General features: G+C 48.6%; 1 protein-coding gene across 2 annotated transcripts in view; it reads left to right on the forward strand.

Moving 5' to 3' along the window:
• Window positions 1-687: 687 nt before the first annotated feature.
• Window positions 688-27,090, forward strand: part of NEK6 (NIMA related kinase 6) — a 63,951-nt gene continuing 37,548 nt past the window's right edge. The window contains exons 1-2 of one of the 2 annotated variants that reach the window (XM_083807028.1): window positions 688-902; window positions 25,186-25,313. In XM_083807028.1, coding sequence (XP_083663154.1) covers window positions 25,221-25,313 — 93 coding nt within the window. In that variant the 5' untranslated portion in view covers window positions 688-902; window positions 25,186-25,220. Of the gene's footprint in view, window positions 903-1,004; window positions 1,154-25,185; window positions 25,314-27,090 lie in introns of those variants that run through there. The other variant, XM_083807029.1, reaches the window with a different exon arrangement.

The following is a 27,090-nucleotide window of genomic DNA, read 5'->3' on the forward strand; positions in this document are numbered from 1 at the left end:
GACCCGTCCCAAAGACGGGGGTCCCCTGCGTGCCGCCAGCACCGGGCTGGCTGCGACTCCCTCGTGTGCCTGCATTTCACAGCCCGGGGGGGTCGCGGCCGTCACCAGCTCCACGCCAGCTGCTCGCAGCGACCGAACGGCCTCGGTCAGCGGTCATTGTAAAAAACTGTATTATTTCTGGGTGGCAGAGCTCCAAGTAGGGACCAACTGCCGCGGTGGCGGCGGTCGCTCCTGCCCGCACGGCCTGCTCGCTTGGCCCGCCCGGCCCCACGCCGCGGCGCCTCGCGCCGTGCTGGTGCCGGCTCGCGGTGTCCCGGTGGGGCAGGGCCGGGGCGGACGAACACTGACTGAGCCCCAAACCGCCAGCGGCCGCACGGTGCTGGCAGCCGGGCTGCGCCTGTCGCCCCGCTGCGTCGGTTCAGCCAGACCCAAGGGTTTCGCTTTTCTTTATGGTTAAGCCCGCTTTCAGGTTCTGCCCCCCTTGTAAAAGAGCCTCGAGTTCTCGGCCCTAACTCGGGCACACCGGGAGCGACCGGCGGCGGGCGGCGGAGGCGCGGCCCGGCCCAGCAGGGCCCAGCGCAGGCCGCGGCGGAGCCTCGGCGGCCCCGGGGCGGCCCCGGGGCGCGGCGGGGCGGGAGCGCGGCGCGGGGCCGCCGTCATGTTCCGGGGGAGGAAGGCGGCGGGAGGGCGGTGGGAGGGCTCCGCTCATGCTCCTTCCACAGGGGCAGCGGCGCTCCGGCGGTGACTCATCGCGGGACGTGGAAAAAGCACCGAGAGGGCGAGCGAGCGGCCGGGCGGCAGCGCGGAGCCCCCCGCCGGGCCGGACGGAGCCCGCGGCCGAGCGCAGGCGGCAGCGCCCGAGCCCGAGCCCGAGGCCGGGCGGCGGCGGAGCCCGGCGGCAGGTGGGGAGCGGGGCCGCCCGCGCGCTCCCGGCCCCCGGCCTGCGTGGCAGCCGCCGGGCGCGCTCCCGAGCGGCGCGGGGTGTGGGGGGGGGGCGGTGAGGAGGGGGGGGGGAACGCGGGGGCGCGCGGCGGGAGCGCGCGGCCGAAGTTGCCTGCGGGACGCGGCGCCGCTCGCTCGCTTCGCGCGGGGCTGCGGGGCCGCCGCCGCCTGCCCGCCCCGGGGCCGGGCCCCGACGCTCCTCCGGCCGCAGGTGAGCACCGGGGGGGGGGGGGGGGGGGAGGGTCCGGGGGCGGAGGGCCCCGCCGCACCGAGCGGGACCCCCGGGAGGCCCCCGGGGCGGGGGAGGAGCGCGCGGGGCCCGGGCGGCACGTGCACGGCCGGGCCGGGCCGGGCGGCAGCGCTCGGTCGGGGCCGAGCCGGGGCCGGGGGGGAGCGGGGGGCCCGGCCCGGCCCGGCCCGTCCGTTCCCGGCCCGCCCGCCCTTAGCGCTGCCCCCTCGGGGCCGGGCAGGCGCGGCCCCGGGTCCCGGCGCGGCCCCGCAGCGCGCCCCGCGGCCTCCCGGTGCCGGGGCTCGGGGCCGGGCACCTGCCCCCGGGGAGCCCCCGCTGCTCGCGGGGCGCCGCCGCCGCCGCCCCCGGCACGGTGCTCGGCCCCGGGGCGGCGTGCACTTGTTGGGAGGAGCGGCGGGGGGCATCGGGGCTCCGGGTGTCCGCCCGTCTGTCCGGGTGTCCGCCCGTCTGTCCCGCTGCCCGTCCGCCTGCCCGCACGCGCCGGGCGGCCCTGCACATCGGCGGCTGCCCGTGGCGCTACTGCGGGCTCGGTAATCCGATAGGAAATATCGTAGCAATTACCAGCCCGGTGATGCAAGCCCCCGGCGCGTTATGGCTGTCCTGCTGGCGTTCCTGCGTCTCCTTTCAAAGTTGGTTGCTGTGAATCACGGCCAGCAACCATTCGACTTGTGCAGCCTTTCTGCCGTTTTCGCGTTCTCCGGCATCTCTTGACGCTCACACGAACTCTTTCCATTGTCATTTTTTTTCCTGCCGACGTTCTCCGTGACAGTCATGCTTTCAGCAGCGGGGGGGGGGGGGGGAGGGAAGGGAACTTGTTTCAGATAGCAGAGTTGCTGCCCCCGTTTCCTATGGCTTTATGCCTCAGAGATTTAAAAAAAAAAAAAAAAAAGAGAAAAAGAAGTGGGGGGGAGGCTTTTATTATGGTGGAAAAGGAGCATCCTCCGTGGGAAGTGCGGTTTCTGGACGGGGCGCGAGTGACGGCTGTCGCCCTGGCGGAACGTGTCAGGACAGAACCGGCCCTGTGCGCTCCCAGCACCCCAGCACACAACGCGCCTCTGCTCGTGTTGTTCACCCTGCTCCTCTGGAACCTTTTTCTTGACAAACACGTGCTTTGTCAGGGAGGACAGGCACGTAGCTTGGAGATGAGTTTTAATGCACCTTTGCAGCGCGTAGCCTGGACTCCAAGCCCACGCGGGCAAACTGACTTTTTTTAGTACTCGCCTCCTGTGGTCCTACCCAAAGGGTTTTATGCCAGTATGCGATACTCAAACGTATATTGAAAATATTGAGCCTACGCTGTCTGTTCTCATTTCTCATAGTAATCGAGGTTGTGCTAGAGGAAATAGTGGGAGATTCTGAGATTTATCTCGCACCACGCTTCTTGGCTTTGTTCAGACCTATCGTCGGTCTGAAGGCCTCTTCCAGTCAGTGGCTTTAAAGAGGTGGTTTTTTTTCTTGTAGTTCTTTTTTCATCTGTTAACAATTATTTACTCAGAGTAAAATGACTATTTTTTAATTTTTTATTTTTGTATAGGGATAGGAGCCAAAAATACTTACTTTTTTTCTACTCAACGTGTGCTTTCTTAGCTGTAAAATGGAGGCAAGTTTTTCTGCGCACCTTGAGAACACTTTATAGCTGTGCAGAGGATGAATTAGTGAATGTACTTCACACCTTTTCCTACTTCATATGTGCCAAATATGTTTAACTTAAGGCTGTGAAAAGTAGATAGACAACAACATGGCAGCACAGAACTGGAGCAGCCAGCGAGTGGGGCAGGCAGTAAGAATCCGACTTTCTTGTTCTGAATTTAAAGCACGAGAGTTGTCACGTGTTGCTGGACGGGCAGAGGCAGTCCTAGAGGAAGATGCCAAAAACCAAATTATGAAAGTGGACATCAGTATAACCCCAGGGGCCTGACTCTTGCCCTGTCCTGAAAGCCTCGTTGGGATAGAGGACTTCTAGAACACAAATTTAGTATCTGACTTGTGGTTTTTAGCCTTTGTCACCCTGAATTACTTCTCTTGGAAGCTCTTGTGATAGAAGAGGTTGTTCATGGCAAAGAACCCATGAAAGTTGTCTTTATCTCCAGCTAATGGGGAAAAAACCAAAACCTGGAACTTCATTTTAGACGCTGGGCTATTTTACTAACTGCTTCAGTATATTAAAATTCAACGTGTCCAGATGGAAAGGGGCTGTGGTGCTTGGGCACAGAATTGTGGTTAAAGAAGCCGTGAACAGACGTTTTGTTAGGAAATGGTGTGGTGCATCTTCGTGTCCGGCCTAAATGCAGGACGCACCGGCAACGTTCGTGCAGCCCTGGAAGCAGACACGGAGCTTTCTTGTGGTCGCAGAGCTCCCGGCTGCCCTCACGCCACCGCTCGTCGCTGAGGGCCCGAGCGCGGGGCTTTGGGCAGGAGGTGGAGGCCCTCGGGGTGGCACAGGGGGAGCCTCGGCGCACCTGAGTGACACGCAGTTGTACACCCCTGGAAATGGCCTTTACCGGTGTAAAACCGGGGGGAAGTTAAAGGCTGGCTGAAACAGACAGAAGGAAAACGTTGGCATGTTAAAGGTGGAGGCCTTGAAAGTAATTTCTTCTGGCGTTAGCTCCTGTTAACGCGGGTGTGATTGTTGTCCTCGCCTTTTCCTTTGCAAAGCTGACAGCACGAGTGCATGAAAGCACTTGGCAGGCTCTGTGCGCGTTCAGCCAGTCGGTCTCCGCGTGCCCTCGGGGATCAGTGCCGTTTGTCTGAAAGCTGGGGGTGACAGCCTCAGGACGAGCCGATGTGCCTCGGCGTCGGGCGGAGCGGCCGGGGCTGGGGAACGGGGCTCCGCTTCCCGCTGCCGGGCTGCCCCTGCCCTGCGCCAGGCCTGGCCCAGGGGTGGGCTGGGGTAACGCTGAGGAAGCAAAAGAGAAAACTCAGCTGTGCTGAACCCGTTAACGTGGCTGCTGGAAGGGCGACTTCTGCTCTCCCTAGCTGAGTCCTCGAGGGGCGCGGGCCCGCCCAGCGGTCAGACCGCTCCGCAGAGGGCGGCCAGCACGTGCACTGCGGGACGCAGCCGAGGTCCTCCCGCCTGGGTTCCCCAGGGCTCGCGAGGCCGCGCTGCCACGTGCCCCGTCCCAGCGCTGGGAAGCACGGCTTGCTGCCTTGTGTCAGCTCAGGCTTTGCAGGGCACGTCCAGTGATGCTGCAACAGGTATTCATTACGCAGTGCTTTGGTATGAGGGCAAATTCACAACGGTGAGGTACGGGTCCCGCGAGGCATCCCGCACAACAAAAAGCAGTGCAGAGTGCCGGAGCCCCTCACGGGGCACCGCGGTGTCCTGGGGCTGTGCGGAGGTGTCTGGCATCCGTCGGATCCTGGCCCTGCAGCAGTGAGCCGAGGAGAGGCCCCTGCCACCGACAGCGCGGGTTTGGCAGGGCACAGTGCAGCGGCTCCCCGGGGAGGCTGTGGGATCCCCGCCGTGTTCAGGTTGGGCTACGCGGCACTGCAGAGGGTGCTGAGAGGAGGGGGGGGGGGAGGGGAAAAACAGAAGCCAAAAAATTTGCATTCAAATTCTAGATTTTAAGAAAGTGCTTTTTTAAAAGCACAGTGCGCTGTTGGGTTTTTTGTTTGTTTGTTTGTTTGCTTTTCCCAGCAGGTTGCCATTGCTGCAGTGTGTCTGAATTAGAGAGAACATTCAGCCCTTGTTTAAAAATGTCTTACAGGTTTATTGGGGAGGGTGCCGTTTGGTTTTAAAGCCGGATTGGAGCCGCTGTCGCTGCTTGGCTGAAAGGTGGGACAGGGGGAACCAAGGTCCTCACAAGCATGGGACTAAGCGGGCACTTCTAGAACTTGGGAGCTAAGTTTTATTTAAAAGCAGAAAGCCGTGGGGAGTTGCTTTTAATAGTGGTTCAAACGCAGCAGTCCGTAAAGCTGTCAAATCTTTTTATGGCTAGATAGGTCTCTTTCTATCTTGGCTTATTTTTTATATGCATATTGGCTTGGATCAAGATTACTTCAAGTTCTAACCTGTGCTAAGTATTTAAACATCTGGACATGCTGTACGCTGACGTACATGCACAAGAAGTCTCTTGAATTGTGTTAACGTTTTTAAACATATATTTTTTTTATTTTCAGAATATTTTAAATATTTCATAATTTTTTTAAAATAAAATAAATTATAACTGTGTTTAGCTTCAGTGTTTAATCAGATGATTTGGTTTCTCACATGGCAAATATCAAACACTTTTACAGTGTCAGTACAATTAAAGAAATTAAATTTCTGAAGTGTTTACTTCAGCTCGGTGCTACTTTAAGTGTCTGCTATCATAGATTCCAGGCAGTGAACAGCTGTCTGTCACAGATGGGGAGGAAAAAAAACTTCCCCTTAGCTTCTTACTTCTAAAAAGGTTTCCATACAAAACCAGTAGTAACGTAATACTACCTTTTAGTCAAATTTGAGTTTCCTGTTACGCGTTTAAGTGAACTGACAGCAGACAGTATCTATTTGAAAGCAAATGGGTAAGTGAATGACTCGAGGAATTTCATACTCCAAAGCGTTCTTGAAACCTCACAAATGCTTGCTTAGAAGTCAGAATGCATTATTTATTTGGTCTCTTTTTTTTTTTAGCGTCCTGGAATTCTAAATCTACTTAAATACTGCTTTTAAATCTTCCCCTCCTCAGGTTAAGGCAGCGTACTCCTCATGCACAATAAAACTCCTGCTCCTGCAGTGACGTTGAGATAACTGCATTTTTTTTTTCTTTCCAGTGACTTGTAGGTGGTTTATGAATTACTTCTTTAGAGTCTACTGCATTTTATTAAAATAAAGTGGTATTGGCTGTCCTGTTCTTGTACTGTTTTGCAAAACAAAATCAGGTAGTTTGGAAACTCTCAAGGACACATGTAGCAAATCCATATTTTTCTTACAGTCCAAGTGCAGAGAAGTCCCAAACAGCGCAGGTATAAAAAGCCTAATGACTTTTGTAAAATAGAGCATTTTCAGCTAAGATCTTGAGGTGGTAGAAGTGATACCTGACGTCGTTTTGAAAATGGAGGTCACGCACAGAAGTGCACGAAGTTGGTTCTGGGACCAGAAGTTAGGGTGGTTGGAGGTACTGTTTTATTCCCTGTGAGCAAGAACACCATGACAATATAAAACACACTAAAATTGTTAGAGCACGCCTAATCACAAAATGCAAAAGATGGTAAGGTTGTGGTTTGTTTTTATTTTATTTTTTAACTGAAAAAGTGGCGGCAGCTGTCATACAGCTTTTCCCTGTGTGATTGTTTCCTCACCATCAGTTGTTTTTTTTCCTGGACTGTTAACATACCTATTACAGCCCAGAGGCAGTTCTTCCATTTTTTGGTGTTTCTGCTTTGAGTAACTTAAGTCTTCAGCTGCAGGCTCCAAGCACGATGCGTGCTTCACGTGGTGACTCCAAGCACGCACCAGGCCCTTCCCAGTCTCTGGGCAGAGCCTTGGGCAGCAGCACGGCAGGGCGGTGCGTTTGTCCTTCCCTTTAGGTTTTGGTTTTGTTCGTAATTTCAAGCAGCTCTCGCTCTGATGCTGCCCTGCTTCAGGGGCAGGGGGCCGTGCACCTTTCTGTTCGCTGCGCCTCGGGACGTGGCTGCCGCTGCGCGCCGGCTCGCCTCGGCGTCGCGTGAGACGCGCGTTGTTCGCAGACGCGGTGGACGGGCCGTTTGCGCAGCGCCAGTCACGGGGCGGGTGGAAACGTGGCTTCCCCAGGCACGGGGGGGCTGCCTGTGCTGGGAGCCCTCCGGGGAGCCTTTGGGAGCCGGCTCCTGACCCGTGGTGTGCCGCGGGCGAAGCCAGCGGGGCGAGCTGGGTGCGGTGCCGGCCATCCTAAGCAGGGAGCCACAGCGGCTGCCCTGGGGGTAACGCTGAGGAGCGGGGTGGGGGCTCCCCGCTGATGAGAGGATGGCGGAGCGGGAGAGGGGCAACGAAGCTCCGCGCTGCACAGCTATTTGCAAAATGAGCGGCTGTCAGCAGCCCGAGATAGGCGCTGCAGCCTGGCCGGGAGACAGCTGAGGGACCTTGCCCAGGGGGTCCCGGTCTCGCGTTTCAGCTCAGCATCCCACCTCTCCCGAGCCGTCCGTCGGCGTGTGCCCTGCCGTGGGGCTCCCCGGGGCCAGGGGCGTCCCGTGGCTCTGCCCCCCCGTCCCCTGGGACTGGTGGCACCTCACCTAGCGCCCTGATTCTGCAGGGGTCAAAAACCGAGCCGATAAGGGCCGTGACCCCGCGCCCAGCCCAGCCTGCTGACGGAGCAGGTGTTGCTCCACGCCCTGGGAGGATTTGCAAGTCTTTCATTTTGCAGAGCTCGGTGACAGGCGCCGCTCTCCAGTTGCTTTCGTCGTCCGGTCTGCGCGTCTCGAGAAGCCCGCTTGCTGCGAGGCGGGAAATACCCGGCGGCCTGCTGAAAACTCCCGGTGTGCCCGAGACGGAACCTTAAATCCACGCTGACAGCGGGAGCGGGTGCTGGATGGCGAGGACGGCTCGTGCGAGAGGTGGTGCCGAGGGGCGTGCTGGCGGCGGGGAGCTCGCCCCGCTCAAGGCACGGGGAAACGCACGTTCCCGTTCTTCTTTGCTGAGAGCCGGCGGGCCTCCTTGCCCTCCTTCGCTTTGGGGAGTTTTTTCTTAACCTCGTGAATTGTAAACTGTGCAGCTGGAGATGGAAATGGCTGTAGTTGGTGCAGCAGCAACTGGGGAATGTTGGTCTACAGGGCGGATTACTTCACAGTAAATTCAATGTGATTCTTTTGAGGAATTTCAGTTTAAGTCTCTGTCCTGTCCTTACCCTCATGGACGCATTTCTCCGCCATTTCTGCTCTGAAAAGGAGTTTTTTCTCCTTGTTGGAGGGTTTTGCGTTTCTTCATAGAAGCACTGAGAACTGCCAAGACTCTCTTGGAGAGTTTGTGGTGGGTTCTGGTCCTCGGGGCATACGGATGTCATTACGGTGAGGAGATGGGGAGAAAAACCCGAGAGGTGTTTTAAGGTTCCTTTTCTCCCAAGTGCAGGGACTTAGATTGAAATAGGTATTCACAAACATGGACACAAAAAATCCCTCTTCTGTTCGTGGAAGTTCTGCTTTCATTCCCCTGTGCTGTCAGTATTCCATTAGACCTTCTATCAAACAGCTGTGCAAAACTTAAATCTTAAAAACGCTAAGCGAGAACAACCGCAACAAAAAGCCTTGACACGGTCCTTCAAAATACACGACTGTATTTCAAAGAAGCAAATAAGTCAGAGCCGTGTGTGTCTGTACGTTACCCTTTAATCAGCAGGGAAATCTAAGTGGTGACTTTCAGCTGTCACTATATTAAGAACCAGTGCTGCCTTTCGTGGCAGTCTGTATATACTGGAGTCGGTACTATGTAGTAAATATTCTTGCTGTGTTTTCATAATCATTCTACTTAGAGTAAGTGCTTCTTGGGTGGGTATTACAAATCTGTTAATCTTTATGGTATTTATAGGGTAATTTTTAACTCTCCTGAGCTCCTTACTTCCTTACAGGTCAATTACTCGATTTATAACGTTATGTCAGTCGTAAGAACTTTACCATCCAAGGGTAAACAGTGGTGGGTACAGTTCTTTACCTGTGTTTGCTCTTGGTTCTTTGTATATTACGGAATGCCATAATTTACAGTGTGACCTGTTGGGATTTCTTTGAGTCTCCCTGGTTTGTACTTTAAAGTGACTGTGATGACTTATTGCAGCTTTTGTGCTTCATCACTAATGGAGGGAGAGGGGAAAACTTGCCGCAGCCCTCTCTGAAGAAAAGGCTGTTAATCACGTTGCAGCTACTTAAGTCACAATCGCTGCAGATAATGTTTAGGTATTTTTGGTTGGCTATTGATGTAACTGGTGCCTGTAAGTCAAACATCGCCGTGTTGGTGAACGCGCAGCTCTCGGGGAGGCGTTGGTGGGAGGGAGGGCTGGCTCGAGGCTGTTGGCACTGTAGCTGTCAGTTTTAAAGTGAAGATGTGTTTGAGTCGAGGGGTTTGAGTAGGTCTGTTTTTTGAAAAGGTGATCTCCCCGTGCTCGAGATTGTCTTCTTGAGATTGCCTTTCCCCTCGCCGCCAGCATTAGCACGGCGGTGTGACCTGACGCTGGTGTCCCCGCTCCTTTCGTTCTGGGGACAGCCCCGACTGCCGCTCGTCAGCAATCGAAGCCCTCAAAGAAGTAGAAAGGTGGGAAATCTTCTGGAAGGTCTAGGGTAGGTGCAGCCGGAGAGCCTGAACAGTCTTGTACTGAGCTCCCTTCCTCTTGCTGCCTGGGGATGCTGAAGCGTAATCTGCTGGGCTTTCATTTGTGCTGTTCTGTTTGGTATTTGCAAGATGCGGCTTCTGCTGCAGAAGCAGGTTTTGGCGTCTGTGGTGACTCTGTGAGGATCTAATAAATCCCCTAAGGAGCCTGATTTCTAGTTGCACTTTTCTTTCTTCCCAGATGTAAACCATGATTCATTCTCACGGACAAGCAGACCTTGTAGCGTGTTTGGTATAACACACAGTGAACATATTGTTTTCAAAGATTCAGCCGAGATTTTGTTGTTGTTGTTGTTGGTTATGCTTTGTGAGCACATCACGCTGTGGTGTTCCCTCTTAGCCTTTTTTTTTCCTCCTCCATAACCCCCCTCAATATTTCATTTGCTTGTGGATTAGCGAAATGTCAAAAGGGTAATGAGGGAAACAAAGACTTTATTTCAGAGTAGGAAGGTCAGGTGTTCGCTGCCTCTGCTTCGCTCATTCCATCAGTAACAGGGCAGCGAGACGCTCACCCAGCACCGCGCTCGCTGCAGGCTTCTCCCCAGCGCTGTGAGGTCTGTGGGGTCCCATCCTGCCGCCTGCCAGCACCGTTTGGGCGTTCCTGGGACTGGCGGGAGCTGGCGGCGTCTTTACCCTGCCTGGCGTGTGAGACGGTGCTCAGCTCGAAAAGCGTACATGAAGGGCAAGCCTGGGTCGGCCGGCGGGGCGTGTGTGTTCAGGGTGCCTTTTTGCATGTAGTGCTCTAAAGGAAGTTTGAAATGAACCATGCATCACCGTGTTATCAGACTTTGGCAAAGTTGCCCAAGATCTTTTGTCTCGTTCATCTGAAACGGGGGACAGCTGAATGGCAGCTCGCTCATTTTATTGGTGACATGGATGGCACTAATGAGTTTGATAATAGCAGCTGGATGATGTGGGGAATGTATTTTCCCTTCGGAGACTGTCTCCAGTTTGTTACACCAGACCGTATTTAAGTTTTTATCTACACTTAAGTCATCAGGCAGCGGTAACAGCCAGGGTTGCTTTTGTTCATGCGTCCAGGACGTGGCATTAATTCTGCTCTGCGCTCAGCTGCCGTCAGTAGCTTTTCCTTCGCGCTGTGACTGTAGGGTGAGGTACTGGGGCTCTCAGGCTCGTGGCTGGATGCCTTGCTGAGAACGTGTGGCAGTTGTGTCCCTCACAGACCTGCTCTCCTTTTACTAGCAGGCTTTGGGGTTAGACTGGAGGGGGTCACGAGGCGCCGTAGCAGAGCAGCCCTCCTCATCACCTCCCGTGTGTTAAAGCTGGGGTTTGACCTCCAAAGTGTGGTGTGGTCCTGCCTCTGCCTCCTCTCCGCCGTGCTTGCAGTTCTGGGACTTTGGGTTTATCTCTCTTGAGCCTTGGTTTGATCCAAAATAGTCCGGTCCATTAACCTGTGGCTGTGACTTCTCGAAACCCACCGGCAATGTGTACAGTCCCCTCCCAGGATTCTTCCTCTTCCTGAAATACCAGGTACACCTTTCCTCTTAAATGACTTCTGTGCTGGCCACAAATGCATTTTTTAACCTCAATTCAACTCCATTGATTTATGAAGCTCTCCTGCAAGCCCCGCGTTGCAGGGCTGAGAAATCACTTGTTTGTGAGGCTGTTCTGAACGGGTATTTGAGAAGTTGAGCAAGATGGGTTAATCAAGTTAATTAGAAAATCCATTAGGATTTAGGAGCAGTAAGAAGATGAGCTTTTCTTTGCTGCCGTGTTTAACTCTAGTAGGGATTTAGAGCTCAGGTTGCACACTGAAATTTTGACTCCTACGAAATGTGAGATAACTAGGTGAGATATTTTCGCCCCCACCTTGCCTCCGTCGGGGGCTGGTGCAGGGTTCTGGTGGTCGCTGACCACCTCTGGCGCCTGTGGCAGTGGTGTTAGCAAATGCAGTTCCCTAGGTCTTGGAGCCCTCGGGGCGTCCTGTTGGAAATACAGAGATCGGAGCCTGACGGGTGCTCTCACCTGGGGGGTGTTCGGGGCCCTGGCGCACGGTGTGATTCGAGCCAGGCAGGATGCCTGGCACTGCACAGCTCCCTCCTGTAGCCCGGGGGGGCACAAGGGTGTCGTTTCTCCCCTGCGCAGTAAGATGTTTCTGGATGTATTGTTCAGGCTCCTCTGTCACGTACTGAGCCCAGTTCGTTTCCAAGTGTCTACTGGTCATCAGCCAATGAAAAGCCGATGACTACTATAAAAATTTCTTCCACATGCAAACCAAAAGGCACTAATTCAGCATTTATTCATGTTCTGTCAGACCAGCAGAGTCGATGGATCCCTAGCTCCTGATCTGGGTCTGTCCCGCCAGCATGAGGCAAGGTTTTCGTGCTTTTTTCCAGAGAATTGGGTACATTGTTACTCATTTATCTATTTATTTATTTTACTAGCTCTCTAAGCTGGTTCATTTCACGTCAGCTCAACTTGTTCCTTTGCTGTCAGTGTCTTTAGTTTTGATTTTTCTGCTTTTGCACTTGCTTTGCTGTGTCGTTTGCTACTTCACTGCTCAGGGTTGGCTTCACCTGGATTTTGTTGCACTTAAAAAATTATTTCTGTTGATGAGAAATAGTGTCTTATACACCGGTATTAACAAGCTCTCAACATCATTTGAATTGATATTGATAAAACATTGTAGTTTATTTTGAACTATTGTGAATGCTTGTTCCTTTGTGAAACAAATCTTGGTGTTTCTGCAAGTGCCTGATGGTAAAGAGTTGTCCCCGCTGCGGAGCGGGCCCATGGCAGATATTTTGAGGTGTGTTCAGCGTAATTACTCTTAAAAACTGGTAATTCAAGATGGTTGGAAAATTGCATTTTGCCTTGTTCATAGACTGCTGAAAACTAAATTGCACTGTGCCTCAGCTGGGTATTTTTGTTTCTTTCTTTTAGTAGTGTTAGGACTTCTCCCCTAAATTCTTCTCTTTGCGGCCGTGGCTGACGGAGGTGTCTTGCGGCAGGTAGAACAGGCACGCGTGTTGAAAACATAATGTAAAGGCATTTGCAAACGTCTGAGAACTTTTGATTCACGCTCTCTGACGTGAGTGTTTTTTTCGCTATTTTTATATTAAAGACCACATCATACATCCATAGACGTGGGGTCTTGGCAGGCTGGGAAAGAAGCATGGGGCAGGCAGGACAAGAGGCTCGTGTTTACATGAGCGAGCCTGCGGGTTTTAATAATCTGCTGATTCTTCTGGGTTTATGCCTCAACAGTGGGGCTTATTAGAATAATGAAACGCGCGGGGCAGAATATAGCGCTGAATGTTTTTTGTCTTGCACAGCGCTTGCGCATTGAGCCAGAGCCTTCTCAAAAGGTTGATTCCCAGCTTCTTGTCAGAACATTCTGTGCAGGCCTCTGTAGGAGAAAAAATTGGACCCAATTTAAATAGACAGTCTTGTGAATCCTGAAAGAATTTGGGCATTTAGCCCAGGAAAGGGAGAGTTCTCTGCAAGAACGTCATTAACCCTGTCTGTCATCAAAATAAGTAATAAAAGTAACTATGCAGACTTTATAAAGAACAGAACTTTCTTGTTTTCCCCCGCAGCCTTGATTCGCGAGGCACTGGTGCGTGAATCTTGCTCTCCAAGGGGAGCTGTCCCGGTGGGAGAGGGGATGGAGGGGCCTTGTGGCAGCGCCTCGGAGGAGTGGGCACGAGGTGCAGAGCAGCGTGAAACCAAACCAAACCAAACCAAACCTGTGCTGTTGGTTCCAGGAACGGGTAGGGAAACTGATTGTTCTAGTTAGTATAGATAAGACACTTTATAGCAACATATGATAGTACTTGTCCTGGCATATTTTGAGGAGGAATGATACAAACGTGTTTCTAATGTAGCTATTTTTGTAAGTAGAAAAATGTTAAATCTTTTTACACAGGGAAGAGTTTCTGCTTCCGTTTGGCTGTTGCTTGCAGGATCCAGATGCGGGGAAGCTCTTGCAGCATCTGGCTGCTTTGTAAGTCGTGCAGAGGGTTTATGAGGTGGCTTTGAAGTTGCCTTTGGATTTGAATCATATGAGTCTTCACGTTGGCTAGGCTGCATAATTCTCAGCATCATTTCCTCTTACTTTTGATTATGAGAAATGTAAATACTTCAAGCTGTTGTTCTGATGTTTTGAAGTTGGGCCTACATAAATATATATATATATTGTCCTCCTCTGTTCCTTTTCCCTCCATTTGAGATAGATATGTTGGCTATAAAGACACAAATTAATGGCTGTAGAGCTCAACTGCGTGAGCAGGGTGGCTACAGCAGGTTTCAGGGATTTTGAGCCCATCTGATGTGAACTGAGGAAATACTTTGCGTTCTTAGTTGTATGTGGTGGAAACGCATTTCAGGGATTGGTGGAGATCGGATGTTTTCCCCATGGGTTGGGAATAGTTGGTCTGCCCTACTGGATTTTGGCTCTGTTTTTACAGGGGCTCTTTGGGTGTTGATTGAGAGTGGAAACTGGTTGTATTTCACGTGTAGATTGTCAGCTTGCTGGTAGAACTGTAAGCTTGCTTACTTACGTGCAAATAGCTGATCGTTCCCTCGATGCAGGAGGGAGGCCGCAGCCAGCGGGATAATGAAGCTGACGTTACGGGTACAGACAGAGCACACTTCATAGCTGTATGTGATGTTACTTATTTCAGTTATGATTTAATGATGTGAAAATGTCTGGCAGTTTCTGTGAACGTATATGTTATGAATATATTTCCAGCCTATATTTAATCTTTCCTTCATCTGAAATGAATGAATTCTGAGTAGGACAACAGAAATGTTCTTAAATAATTTGGCTTCAGGCTTGAAAGCTTTATTGCATTATAAATTAAAAGGTAAGCATGTTGTTGCATGCTTAGTAAGCAATACGGTAAAATTCCAGGTAGATTTAGTATGTGTTTATTTTTAACGTGTTTCGTTAACACTAGTAGTGGCCTGAGAGGTCTATCTCTACCCTTTCAAAGGTTGTAAAAATGAATTAAATGAATACTTTTGGAAGGCTCAAAATTGTGCCTAGAAGAATATAAATTAGTTGGGGGAAAATGCAGCCTGCTGTTGCTGTTCTGTACAGTATTATCTGTCTTCAAAGTAGCTGTTGTCAGTTTAAATGCAGCTGAATGCCATCCATACTAAATTTTGATTTTAAATATGTATTTGATATTTATCTACAGATAGTAGGAGCACTGTATGTAAATATTTACACATGGTGTTGCAGGAGGAAATTCCGTGCGGGGAAGTAAGAGGTAGGACTAGTCCGGTTAGGCTGGTGAAAAGGAACGTTTATCTCATTGTCACATTGATTACTTAGCCATAACTGTAAATCACCAAGTACCCTTGGCATCGATCCTAGGACTGTTTAATAGGAGCCGTGTGAAACCATCCCTTGTAATGAGTGGATTGAGCTACATAGCATTTAGAGCATATTTAGAAGACTTTTAAAAACAATTGTATCTTTTGATTTGGCACCAAGATCTAAGAAGCAGATTTCACAACATATTAAAAAAAAAAGGAAAGAAAACACACCAAAAAAACAACACTAACAACAAAAACCTCACATTAAACCTGTCCTCCAAGTCCATGTTACATACTACAAGAAGAATAGATGGTTTACAAGAAAATAATAACAGTAGTAACAAGGAACAAATAAAAGGTAGAAAATAAATCATTTAGCAGCTGTTGGTGTGTTTGGAGCCATAGGGGACAACATACAGACCTCATCTACGTAAGAGCAGTGTAAATTACTGTTGATGCTGTTGCATCAAGGAGATGATGTATGGAGAAAAACACAATGGGAACATGAGAGATTTTGAACCAAAATTAGAAATAAGCTGGTAACTGCCTTTCTGGTTGGTGGTGAGAACTAATGCAAGTAATGGGCATAAAAATCATTCTATCAGATTTATTGTCTTAACTCCAATAACATCTTCAGGTGTAGTAGTATAGTTGAGAAGGGGAAAATGCTCACCGAGACCTTGCTATTTCCAAGTCATTTTACTAGATTTGTTGCCAAACTAGACTATAGTGTACTTGAAAAAGATGATCTTGCCTGCTAAAAATGGGAATATGGACCCAAACTGGATGTAGAGAGTAATTTAAAGGAGAGGGGAAAGTTTGACACGGATATTTAATTATTGGCAGGAAGCATTTGTTTTATTGACATCTGCAGTGAGATGGCTCCGACTGGCTTAAAATTTGTTGACTTAATGTCATTTTGCTTCTAGGTATGGAACAGTGAATTACAGTGTCTGTCACAGCATTTGTTTAATGAATATCAGTTGTTGACATAAAATGAAAAAGCTCTAGGGCTTTTCAGCCATTTTGCTAAAACATTCTTGGTGGATTTTTGGGTCTTCCAGAAGCCAGAACTCCATTACTGGCTGTTAAGACTTTGTGCAAACTAGATTCTCCACAAAAAGTTTGCAGAAAGTCTTAACGCAACCCCATCTGCACCTGCTTTCAGGATAAATAATTCCAGCACTCATAAAATGGAACATGTGTCTGAAACGCTGAGAAGACTTTGGTTCTGTTCTTCTAGGTAGTGGTCAGTTTGTTACAAACATCCTCACCCTTTAAGGGTTTTATAAATTGAATTGCAGGTACGGTTTTCACCGAGGGCTGTGACTTCCCTGATATTAAAGACGAGGAAAGCTGATTTCTGCCGGTTTTCATTTCTCCTTTAGAGCTTATGTCATTGAGGATGAATAAAATTATATTAGATGGTATATTAGCCCTTTGGTCATGGATGGAATTACTAAATCTAATGAAGTTGTGTAACTGGGTGATCGTAATACTGTTTTTAAGAGTTTGTTCACGCTTCCGTGTATTTTTGCTTTCTTGGGCTTTGCATGTGTACATAATTCATGCTGTATTACATTTGCTGGTGTATATGCATAGATACAGTTTCTTCCTAATATTAAGCCTAAATTCTTGAAACTGTTGACTGATGATACATCTGCTCTTTGCGTAACAGTTCTTGCTTGGATTCCCTTTCTGCAATCTGGAGCTGTTAGTAAGAAAAAAATGCACGGCCCTTCCTCTGCATGGCTTTTGGTGGCCGTAGGCAGCCTCGCCACCGCAGCAGCATTCCAGCCAGCTGCACATTCTGTAGGCAACTCTTTCTAAACGTTTTTTTACTAAATTGTTTGCTTAACTCGGCTCTTGCTGCATTCTCTCCTGTCTCTTGCATTTCAGCGGCATTCCTCATGTTTTTTCCCTTTAACATTTGTATTTATAGGTTGTTTTTATTTTCAGTGTTGGCAGGTGTGTATTTCACATTAACATGAGGCTTTTTTGGATGTTAGGCTGCTATTTGCTTATGGTAATTTCCAGTCATCATAAGGTGACTGTTGAGAGAGATGAGCAGAGAGGGGAAAAAATTGTCAAGCATTTACAGTAAATACTCTCTGCTTTTGGAAACACTGTCAGAAGTTTAATTGTTAGGTTCAAGTAAGTTTGTCATGTGCCAGACAGAATCAGTCTGCTGTAATGAACGGGTTGTGCACTTCCACCAGCAAAAAGGGAGAGTGAGAAACCCGGGGACGCTCAGGACTCCCTGTCACCTTGCACTGCAGAAGGGATGGGGTAGGCTTTTTAACCTAGCCTGTAATTAGGTTTTGCATGGAAGCATATATTACTGCGCTTGCTTTGCCAAAGCTCTTCAGTATGATGGATGAGATTTAAAGGTTGATCTGCCTAAATTGCAATGAGAATACTAACGACAGAGATATTTCTGTTGTGAACTATTCCTACCAGACATCACGGCTGTGACAGAAATGGTGTAAGATAATGGACAATAAAAGTCACTCAAAAATAATACTCTCCTAGGATTGGACTGCCTTCTGCACGGCACGTACCCTGAACCGGAGCGATAATGTAATCATAAGCCAAGATCATCATTTAAATATATAGGTAATCTCATATAGTATCCTGACAGATTTATTTTACGAGCAAGCAAGAGAGAATATTATTGGGCAGTAGAGAGGAAGAAAGTGTTACTGATGCGGCTGTGTTTATTTTGTAAAATAGTTTGCTCCGTCCTTTTGGGAGCGAATCCCACGCTGGGCTCTGCTGCGGATGTCGCCAGCTGACCGGCAGCATGCCTGCCTTGGGCACAGCGGCGGCTCTTGTTCACAGTTAATCTGTATTCTGTGTACGTTGAGAGGGGGGAGTTTGGGCAGTAGTTTAAGAGATGCACTTGGCTGTGTTTAAACAACCCGTGGATTTCTGGAACGATGTAAGACTTGCCTTTTTGTTTTGTTATACACAAGGTACCCAAATAGAGGGGCTTGCCTCCTGCTGCACTGGGGTTTGGGATGGGGAGGTTGTGAGAGGCAGAGAGTAACTGAGTGGAAAAGCACGTACATACATACATATGTACATATATCATGATATTTGAGGGCGTTGGAGCAGGTCAGAGGTACAAACAGCACAGTAACGTGTCCAGGAAGGGCACAGCTGCCCCCATTTCACAGTCAGGAACGCTGAGGCTCTGGAGACCTGGTTGCATCGCTTTCAGGGTGGGAAGCGGTGCAAGAGTAGAAAGCCCCAAGCCCCATAGTTCATTCCACAGAGTGGTTTTTGTGGCGGCACGAGGGAGTTGCAGGGCGCGTTACAGAAGCGGCCTCAGGAGGGGCCTTCACCCGAAGCGCGGGGCAGCCCCACCTGCCGGGCTCCTGTCACCGGCCGGTGAGCGCAGCCGTGCTGACCACCGCACCGAGGTGCCTCCCCTCGCTGCCTGGGGCCTTTCTGCCTCAACGGGTGCTTGGGCCTGGTTTGACGTCTGCTTCGCTCCCCTGAGGAGCGCTTTCCACCCCCGTGGCGCAGAGGGCTGGAGCGGTAGGCCCGCCTGAAGTCACGCTGTGAGAGCGAAGCGCTCATCCCATGTGGGCCTCGTTGTGTTCCCCTCCACTCCGAAATCTCTTCTGAGCTCCTGAAGAGCAGCTGACTTTTCTGCAAAGCTGCTGAGGTACAAACCAAAAGAAAATGAGGTGAAACTTCTTGGGACCTGGAATGCTTTTGGTGCACTAGTTTCAAAATTTATGTCTCCCAACTTAAAGCTTGTTGGGTGAGGCGAAGCAGCTCTAGGCCGAGTTCAGGTACATTTTCTCAAATATTTCTCTATTTATTTAGGACGCTGGTTCAATTGGAAGTCTTTCACTTCCTTCCATTGTTTTCAGAAACTGTTTTCCCCAGTGGCGCAGGCGAACAATCGTTCAGCATTAACATCTCTGCAAATATTTACATAGGCAGTACATTCAGTTACATAGGAACTGCCGTTTTTTGTGTGTGGCTATATGCTGCCGTGGTGTCTGCTCTGTACGAGAAAGTTAAAAGCATTTTCAAAGGCAACATGCCTTGCTTTATATTGTACAGCTAAGTAGCAATACTTTAATAACTGTAGCTATCAGTGTATTCTGTATTCATGAGAGTTCTTCTGATTTTGCTGTGATAAAGGTGCTTTGGTGTTTGGTGCAGAGGGAAGTAAGCCTGCCTCTGCTCTTGTAATATAAAGGTGGCACAGGTACAAGCAGTGTGTGATCATAAGCTTTGGTGTTTGAAACTCACCTGAACTGGTGACATTTTTGCTGTTGTATGAGTTATTACATTGGTTGGTAGCCAAGCCAAGCAATCTGGAGTTTATCTGGCTAGTTAAAATTGACCCCAAATGCCAAACAATTGTGATATATCCTTAACGTGACTTGGCTGGAATATCCTGGAAGTAATGCTGTATCAATAGAGCATCAGGGAATTCTTTTCCCCATGCTTTCAGGCACCAGCATTGGTATCTGCTCCACTTACCCCTTCCTCTCTCAAGGACAGGAAGCCCAATTGCCATCATTTGATTTTAATGTGTAGTTCCCAAAGCAGGCAATTGCTTTTTTGGAGACAGAGGTAATCGTTTCAGTTTTGATTAAAATCTGGAAAATGCTGCAAGAGATTTTCTGAATCATATATAACCCTTGCTTTTGTATATGTAGATTTTTGAGGCGTATGTGTTATTGGGGACTTGCTCAAGTTAAATATCTCATACATGTATTCATAGTAATGTCAAAAAGCTGTTAGGTTGTTCTTGTAATACCTTTTGCAGGTGAGGATCCAGTTCTTTTATCCACTTTCTGGAAGATATGTGATGCTTCATGCAATTTAAACATGTTTTAATTTACTGTCATGGTCAAGACCCAGTCTGAAACTGTTTGACACCGCAGAGCTTCCTTGGAAATTTGGAAGCATAATAAAAAGCCTGTCACTTGAGAAATGAAAGTGCAGAACTAGAACAATGTAAAGTGAAAGTGTGCCAATGCTGAGAGAGCTTATTCAAAGACTTCTTATTTCCTACTGTTGTCTTTGGCTGTTTTAAACAGATTTAAAGCAAACAAATGAAAAACAACAAAAAACCACAACACCCTAACCCTCAATTATTTGTCTGCAACTGCTCCTCCCTGAATTTGATAACGAGGAAGTGAGACCAAATCTGGAGTGTTGTTGTGACTGCTTGGTTTTTTGTTCTGAGGAGCTGTTCTCTTCCCTATTTGATTATTTTTGTTGATGCTATATTGTGTCAATGATGTTGCTGCTAGAAAGTGGTATGTGAAATGAATTTGTTACTCCACTTGTTAGTAAAATTACATCCTAAAGCAGATCGGGATAGTAGATTCATCTTCTCCCTCATCGTGCAGTTCTGAGACTGAAGAGGGGCAGGAGGGTGAAACTTCTTGGTCTACACGTGGAGACCACTGGTTCTAGGTGCTGATGCATTAGCTGTCGCTAAAGATCGCTACTTCAAAAATGACACACGTGCCATAAAAGCAGTCTGGTTATTCCTGTACATTCAGTTTAATTGTATTTTTAATGTTGGTGTCCAGTCTGGGGTAATGCTGCATGTTTTGTGGAAGCGGTGTAGGTGTGACAAGTGTTCCTGCTGTTAACTAACAGTGAAAATGCTGGACCCTGCCTCCTAGTAAAGAACTTTAATTAAAGGAATAAACCACCTCACATGAAACCCAAAACCTAGGTATAAGAAATAATTTTCTTCAAGTGCAGGGGCGGCCAAAGTCTTCTTAATTTTTCCCATCTTTCCAACTCTTAAAAGAATAATAAGGAAAATTCATTACCAGTTAATATCACCGTCAGTTCTGGAAGCATTCCTTGCAGTAACTAAGCTGAGCTGTCACGTAGGTCAGCCTCCTTACTGCTTGTGGTCGACACGCATGTGGTGCTGCTGCGTGGTTAGCACGCAGGAGGTGCTGCCAGCCCGATCCGTGCAGCCTGAACAAGGTGGGAGTTTGTAACTCGTTTGAATGACTTTGAGAAGACCAGTCCTTTTCAAAGGAATGAACGTGTGGCTTTTGGTACGCTACATCTCCTGCAAATGCTTACATTAGTTACAAGGAAGTGTTTCATGCTAATTGTTGGAATCCATGAGATAATTTCATGCACAAATTATGGGACTCTCCAAAAAGCCGGCAGCATTTTGTCGGGTTCCACTGTACAACCCGAGTACCTTTTTGGACATCGCAGAGGGCCTTTGTGTCCCTGGCTGCTGCCTGCAGGGCCTCTCGCGAGGATCCCCCAGCCTACCTATGCCGTGTTTGCCAGCAGCCCAGAATAGCTGAGCTGACAGCCCGGGGCAGGACACGCTGTCCCGTAGGTGTCAGCGGGCTGCGGGCGGCTGTCATGTGAGCCCTGCGTATCTCTTTTCAAAGCTGATATTTGGTTCTTGCCTCTTCCTTCGCTTCCAGCTGTAGCACTTTAAACAAACAGTGACCGAACCCAAACACGCCGCCCAATAAATTCTCGTACGTGCTCGTGGCGGCCGGGCTGTTCTGAGCTGCTGGTTGCCTTCCCGTTGTCGCGGTAAGCAGTCCTGCCGTGAGCTTCCCTGTGGCAGCCGAAAAGCTTCGGTTCTCCCCGGAACGCCCCAGATTTGTGTGTGATCAGATGACTGCGGTTCTCATGTTCAGCGCTCACTGCCTCTTCTCTGTGGGCTCTGTTCCTGTCCTGAGGCAGGAGGCAGTAGGTAAGATGTTTGATCAGAGTTAGACTACAGGTACTTCACGTGCACTGCACGGACGTGCCTTTTTATCTTGAGGCTGCAAATGTGAAATTCCCGAATTCCTTGGGAGATGAGTGGTGAAAGGGGCGGCTGTCAGAGCCTGTGCTCCATAGCAGCGTTTCCTCTGTGCCTGTGGATTTAGTAAAAATAAATAAATAAATAAATAAATAAAGTGTTGTTTTCTCCCTTTAGTGAATGACTTTTCTTAAAATAATGAATAATAAAATAATAGTTCTGTCAGTATAATATAAGGTAGGAATTTCATAGGAGAATTTAATGTTGGTATGGAGAGACCTGTTTTTCCTTTTTAAATGTTCATCATTGTTCCTTCTAAATCTACAGATACCTGAAATGGGAGGAATGTTAAAATCAAACTGTGTCACGCTAGTAGTGATTATCTTTCTTCACACAACCATAGCAGGGTTTGGGCTGGAAGGGACCTTAAAGGCCACCGGTTCCAGCCCCTGCCGCGGGCAGGGACACCTCCCACTAAGTCGGGTTGCTCAGAGCCCCATCCAGCGTGGCCTTGGTTTTTCTTCCACTGGAGCTTCATTACACTGACTTGGAAAAACATCTTTTACTAAGAGCAACCCTTGCATTTGTCTCTTCGTATGCGGTAGCTATCCCCGCTTTCACCTCTTTCCTAGTGAGTGCTTGTTAGAGTGAGCATTTGTACGCTTAAGGACCAGGAGGAGCCTTTCTCGAATTCCTCCCCAGCGCCGTGTGCTCACGTTGTGGTAGCTGGCGTTGGAAAGGCCTGCCGGAGCTAAAAGCCCACTTCACCGACAACTGTTAGAAGAACCAAGCACAACTTGCAATAGAAATTCTTCTGCATCATATTTTCTCTCTCCCCCCGCACACCCCCCAAATATTTAAAATACCTTTGCATTTTAAATTAAGAATTAGTCATTGCTCAAATGCCAGGCATGCACTATTAATACACTAATGAGATCAGGTTGTGCTCTTTCACTGAGTGAGTACTTGCCAAAACTCCTGAAACAAGTTTCTGAAAACGCTTGTGTTGGCCACTAAATCTCGCCTTGTCACCATTACGCCTCTCGTCACCATTAAGGACAGCGGCACTGCAATTCTGAAAGCAGGTCTTACCTAGAGCGTGTACGGGTAATGAATAACCAGCTGTGAAAAATGTTGTTTAGCAAGCCAAAAAGCCCGTTTACATCCTTTGGAGGGGAAGGGACATCAACGTGTTCGTTGTGCGTGTTCTGTGTACGCTCTGGTCTCATTGCTGTGGACTGGCTTTGCTCCCAGGGCCGGATCCTGACCCCAGACCACGCACTGTGTAGCAGTGCAGTGCCAGCGATTTAGGGGACGCTTTCGGAGTGTAAAACAGCCAGGATGTGTCCCCGAGCCTGGCTCGGACGTGGCACCACTGTTGGGTCAGGTTCGGGTTCAGTTTTCGAGGAGCAGCGCTGCCCATCGAGGTGGTGCTGAGCCAGGAGGGACTCGGCTCTCCGGGGCTGGGGCGAGGGGCGGCGCTGAGGGGCAGCAGCCCCCGGGCCAGGGGGAGCGCGGGCACGTGGCGCGGTGCTGCGGGGTCAGCCCTACCTGTGCTGCCCCGTGCTGGGCTTGGTGGGGGTCTCACACGTCCCACAGCCTGCTGCAGTAACGAGGAGCCTGCTCTGTCCGGGTTGGGGAATAAATTCCTTCGCCTCATTCCACCGTCATGGGAATTTCAACTTTCTTCTTTTTGATTTTCTCTCTTTGTTTATTTCTTTATTTTTTTGCTTCTGAAACAGCAACAAAACCTGGCTGCCACCCTTCAGAGTGCTTCCCGTTGGTGTGTGCTGGGGTTGATTCTAGCTTTTTGAACACCCTCATCCAAGTGCTTGTTTCTCTTCTTCCTTCCTGTTACCCACAGGGTTTTGCTTGGTTTTATATGGCTCAGAATAAACCTAATCTTGTCATACTGTGAAATAATTGGGTTCAATGTAGATGCGAGATGTGATGGCTGGAAGTTTCATGTTACAGGTGCTGGATTTCACAGCTCTTCACCAGCTGTGCTACCAGCAGCATAAATGAAGGTTAAATTTCTATTTGTGTTGTGGCTCTGAACTTCCCAAATGAGATCTTTGTGCTTAAAAAAGGGAGAGGAGACTGAAGTGGTCTCTATAAGGTGCAGGATGATTTTGGAGTAAAAATGAAGGGTCATGGCAAAAACAAAAGTCACCATCACTGTTCGCAAGCTTACCTTGAGCTCTCTATCTGGTATTTGTTGCTAGATTCTTTTCTGCAGCCTTTAATTTCTGCAATTTTTGTAGGAAATTCTGCTGGACAGTTGTGCTCAGTAATTGCTGCAGGTCAAGCTAGAAAAAGTCATTTGTGGAATTGTCCCTTGTTTGCTTGTTTGCTCCTAGGATAACTAATACTTTGAACTGGTTGAATTTAATGTTTTCGTAGCTACGGCTTCCTGTGGCTGCATGAAAAGGGCTTTAATCTGAGATAGGGGAGAGGGAGCACGGGTAAAGTCGTGCTGCTTTTAGGTTGTCCCTGTCCAAAGCAATGTACCAGCTTTGGTGTTCTGTGCTGCGAATGGGTCTAGTGGAGAGCTAGAACCTTGTAGGTGCTTGTCAGTGACCTTTTCACAATTTCAGACATGGGTTTATGGAGTGCAAGCTTGCATGAAGCATTGTCTGGTTTTGAGTAGAATCTGGGCATAGTTTTTGTTTTTGCAAATCAATTAGGGTTTGTTAGCTTTCACAGCTCTCACTTGACTGTGTAATAAAATAGATGAAGAACTATCACTCCAAGTTTAACAAGTATGTAAGAATCACAAAGGATGTTTTGGTCTTTCTCTGGATGTTTTGGTCTTTCTCTGTGTGAATTATTTATTACCATCTCTGGAAGAATGCGCGGAAAGTTGGGTTCACGTTGGTTGTACGATGTAAAGTATTGTGGAAGATCAGAAGATGTAGACCCTAAACCAGAACTTAACAAACGTGACCTGGGGAGAAGCATGCCTTTCTTTGTGTTGTATGGCCTCGTTGATTGCACGTGCCTCAGATTTCCATAGAGCCTTGAATGCTTTAAAAGCAGGCAAGGCAGGGTCTGTTTGGAAATGCCTTAAAGCCAAGGAATCGCGGCGGGGCGTGAGCGTCGCTGGTGTTCGTTTTTGTTTTGCGAACGGAGAACGTGCTGGCCTTCCTGCAGTCGTCCCCCGCGTGCCTGGTGCTGCGGGGATCGTCTCGCTCAGCAGCTCCAGAGGAAGCGACACTCCCCGCCGTTAGCCTTGGTACCGGAGTTGAGAAAAGTAATGCTTTTTTTTGTAGATAACGTGCCACTGAGCGAATAAACCCCTTTTCTGCTGTTTTTCTTAGTGTGAAAACATACCCGTAATGTTTGTCATCGAGGTGTTTTTGTTCTGTTACCTCAGGACCACGGGCGTAAGCGTGACCTGTCGCTGCGTGCTCGCGCGGCCGTGCCGGCGTGCGGGTGCGTCAGCGGCCGGCGAAGGTCCCGCGGGGCGCTGCCGGGTGGCAGGGTTGGGTCCGCTGCGTTCCGGTGACACGCATAGCCCATCGGAGGGGGGAAGAAGGGGGCGGAATCAGTTCTTGCTGCCTTGCTGCACAGCCGCGTACGGGCACACCCCTAGGAAGAGTTTTTGCTTTCCGTGTTGGATTGGCACTGACGAGCCTTCTCTCTCTCTCGCGTTGCTCGCAGCTCCCGCGGAGTGAGGCAGGGTTTGGCATGGTACCATGGAGGGGCAGCACAACCACCCGCACCACCTGGGGGACCAGAACAGCGCGCTCTGCAAGCTGCCGGGCCAGGACTACCAGCATGACCCTCAGGTAAGCGCGCTCTCTTCGGCCCTCCTTTGCTTTTCGTCCCTGCCTTTTATGAAGCATGGGGAGTTCTTAGCGATTTTTTTCCCTTTTCCTTTGTTTATAGCACAGTTATGGCAGTTCCAGGGTATATCCAGTTTGGGATTTTGCCAGCCAGGCAGAGTTTCCTGAATCCGATTTTTTATGATGATAAGAGACAAAGGAAATACTTTAAATTTCACTTAAATCAAGTATTTTTAAAACATCTTATAAAAACGTGGACTATGTTGGCTTTCTGTTCTCTGTGATTCTTTGAAGAAAAGGCAGTTGTTTGAATGTAAGTGAATAAATGTATTTTATTTCCTTGTATAGATTAATAGTAAATGCTAAAGAGAGAGTTACAAAATACAAGAAAGTTCATCCTACATGAAACTGTAGACTCTCTGACTTCATTTCCTGAGGGTTTCTGGAAGATTTCTACCATAGTATATTTTGTCCGTACTGTCATCAACTTACACTGTGGTGGTTCCTCTCCCTTCCCCTTCCAACCCTTTTGAAGCAGTGGGTTAAAACAAGGTTAGACCTGTAATAAAATAACAGCGAGACCTTCACTGTAATCATGAAATTTGTGTTTCGTGAATTCTGAAAGCTTGAATTTTTCAGACTGTTTTGCTGTTTTTCAGACCAGATGAGTTTTAGTAGTATGTATTTTGAAAAGTGAATAAAAAGCACCATGGAAAAGCTGTCAGAAAGAAGAATATTGGAACTGTGGCGTAACACTGCCGTGGGGAGGGCACGTGGGTGTTAATTTGTTGTTCCAGCTGTGCAGGCCAGCGATGCTCAAGGTTTCTTGAGCAAGAAATGGTCATTAGGACGGCGGTATCAAAACCCAGTATAGGGTTTGCAAAAACAACGAGTTGCCTACACAGATAGTATGGCAATGAATGTATCTTACACAGCACTACTTGGAAAATACATTGTATGGAGCAGAGCTCCCCTCTCCTAATGTAGCAATTTGTCATATTAAGTCATTTAATAATAATTGAATCCCCTTGATTAATCTCCTAGAATTAGCCAGTTGCATTTTGAGCAATTAGGGTTAATTACTGCCTCATTTGGCAGGATAGAGCCCCTGTAATTATTTCATGAACAAGATTAGGAAGTGTTCCTGCGCAGCAGATACATTCATGGCATCTTGGAGCACATGTTAGAATTTGTAATGACATAGTTAAGTGTAATTAGTAGCTAATAATCTATGTTCTGCTGTTCTGCTGATGCTGAGTGGGCTCGTTTTGCTGTATGGTCATTGTTAGTGAAACCTCCCCTCCACTCTGCTAATACCCAAGTTGTGTTAATGGAGGTCTCTAAGTATATTAACTGCTCTGAGAATGATCTAGTCTGGAATTAGGATTGCAGGAAGGTTTTCTTTGTGTTTTTTTTTCCCCCCTTTTTTAAGATAAAAAGGGGAGAGGGAAAGGCTGAATAACAGATAACAAAATATGCGATCTACCAGAAAAACGCCTCTGCTCAGCAAATGCAGTTTAGAAATTAACAGAAAATTGTAGTATTCAGAGGGCAGGCCACCTTACACTGATGACATGATACGATTGCTTATTACGTATTTCTGATTTTCCATTTTGCAGGAACATAATTATATATAATTTTTAATTTCCTGGTACGTTTTACCTGGAAGAATCTGAGATTACATCATTTTTTTTTCTTCTGAAGGTGTAAGCAGTGCAGGCATGCTATATAATAGCGTGTGGATGAGAGAAGGGTTTGGAAAGGAAAATTTGACCAGTTG

This window comes from Anser anser (assembly GCF_964211835.1).
Source record: "Anser anser genome assembly, chromosome: 21".
Taxonomy (NCBI): Eukaryota; Metazoa; Chordata; class Aves; order Anseriformes; family Anatidae; genus Anser; species Anser anser.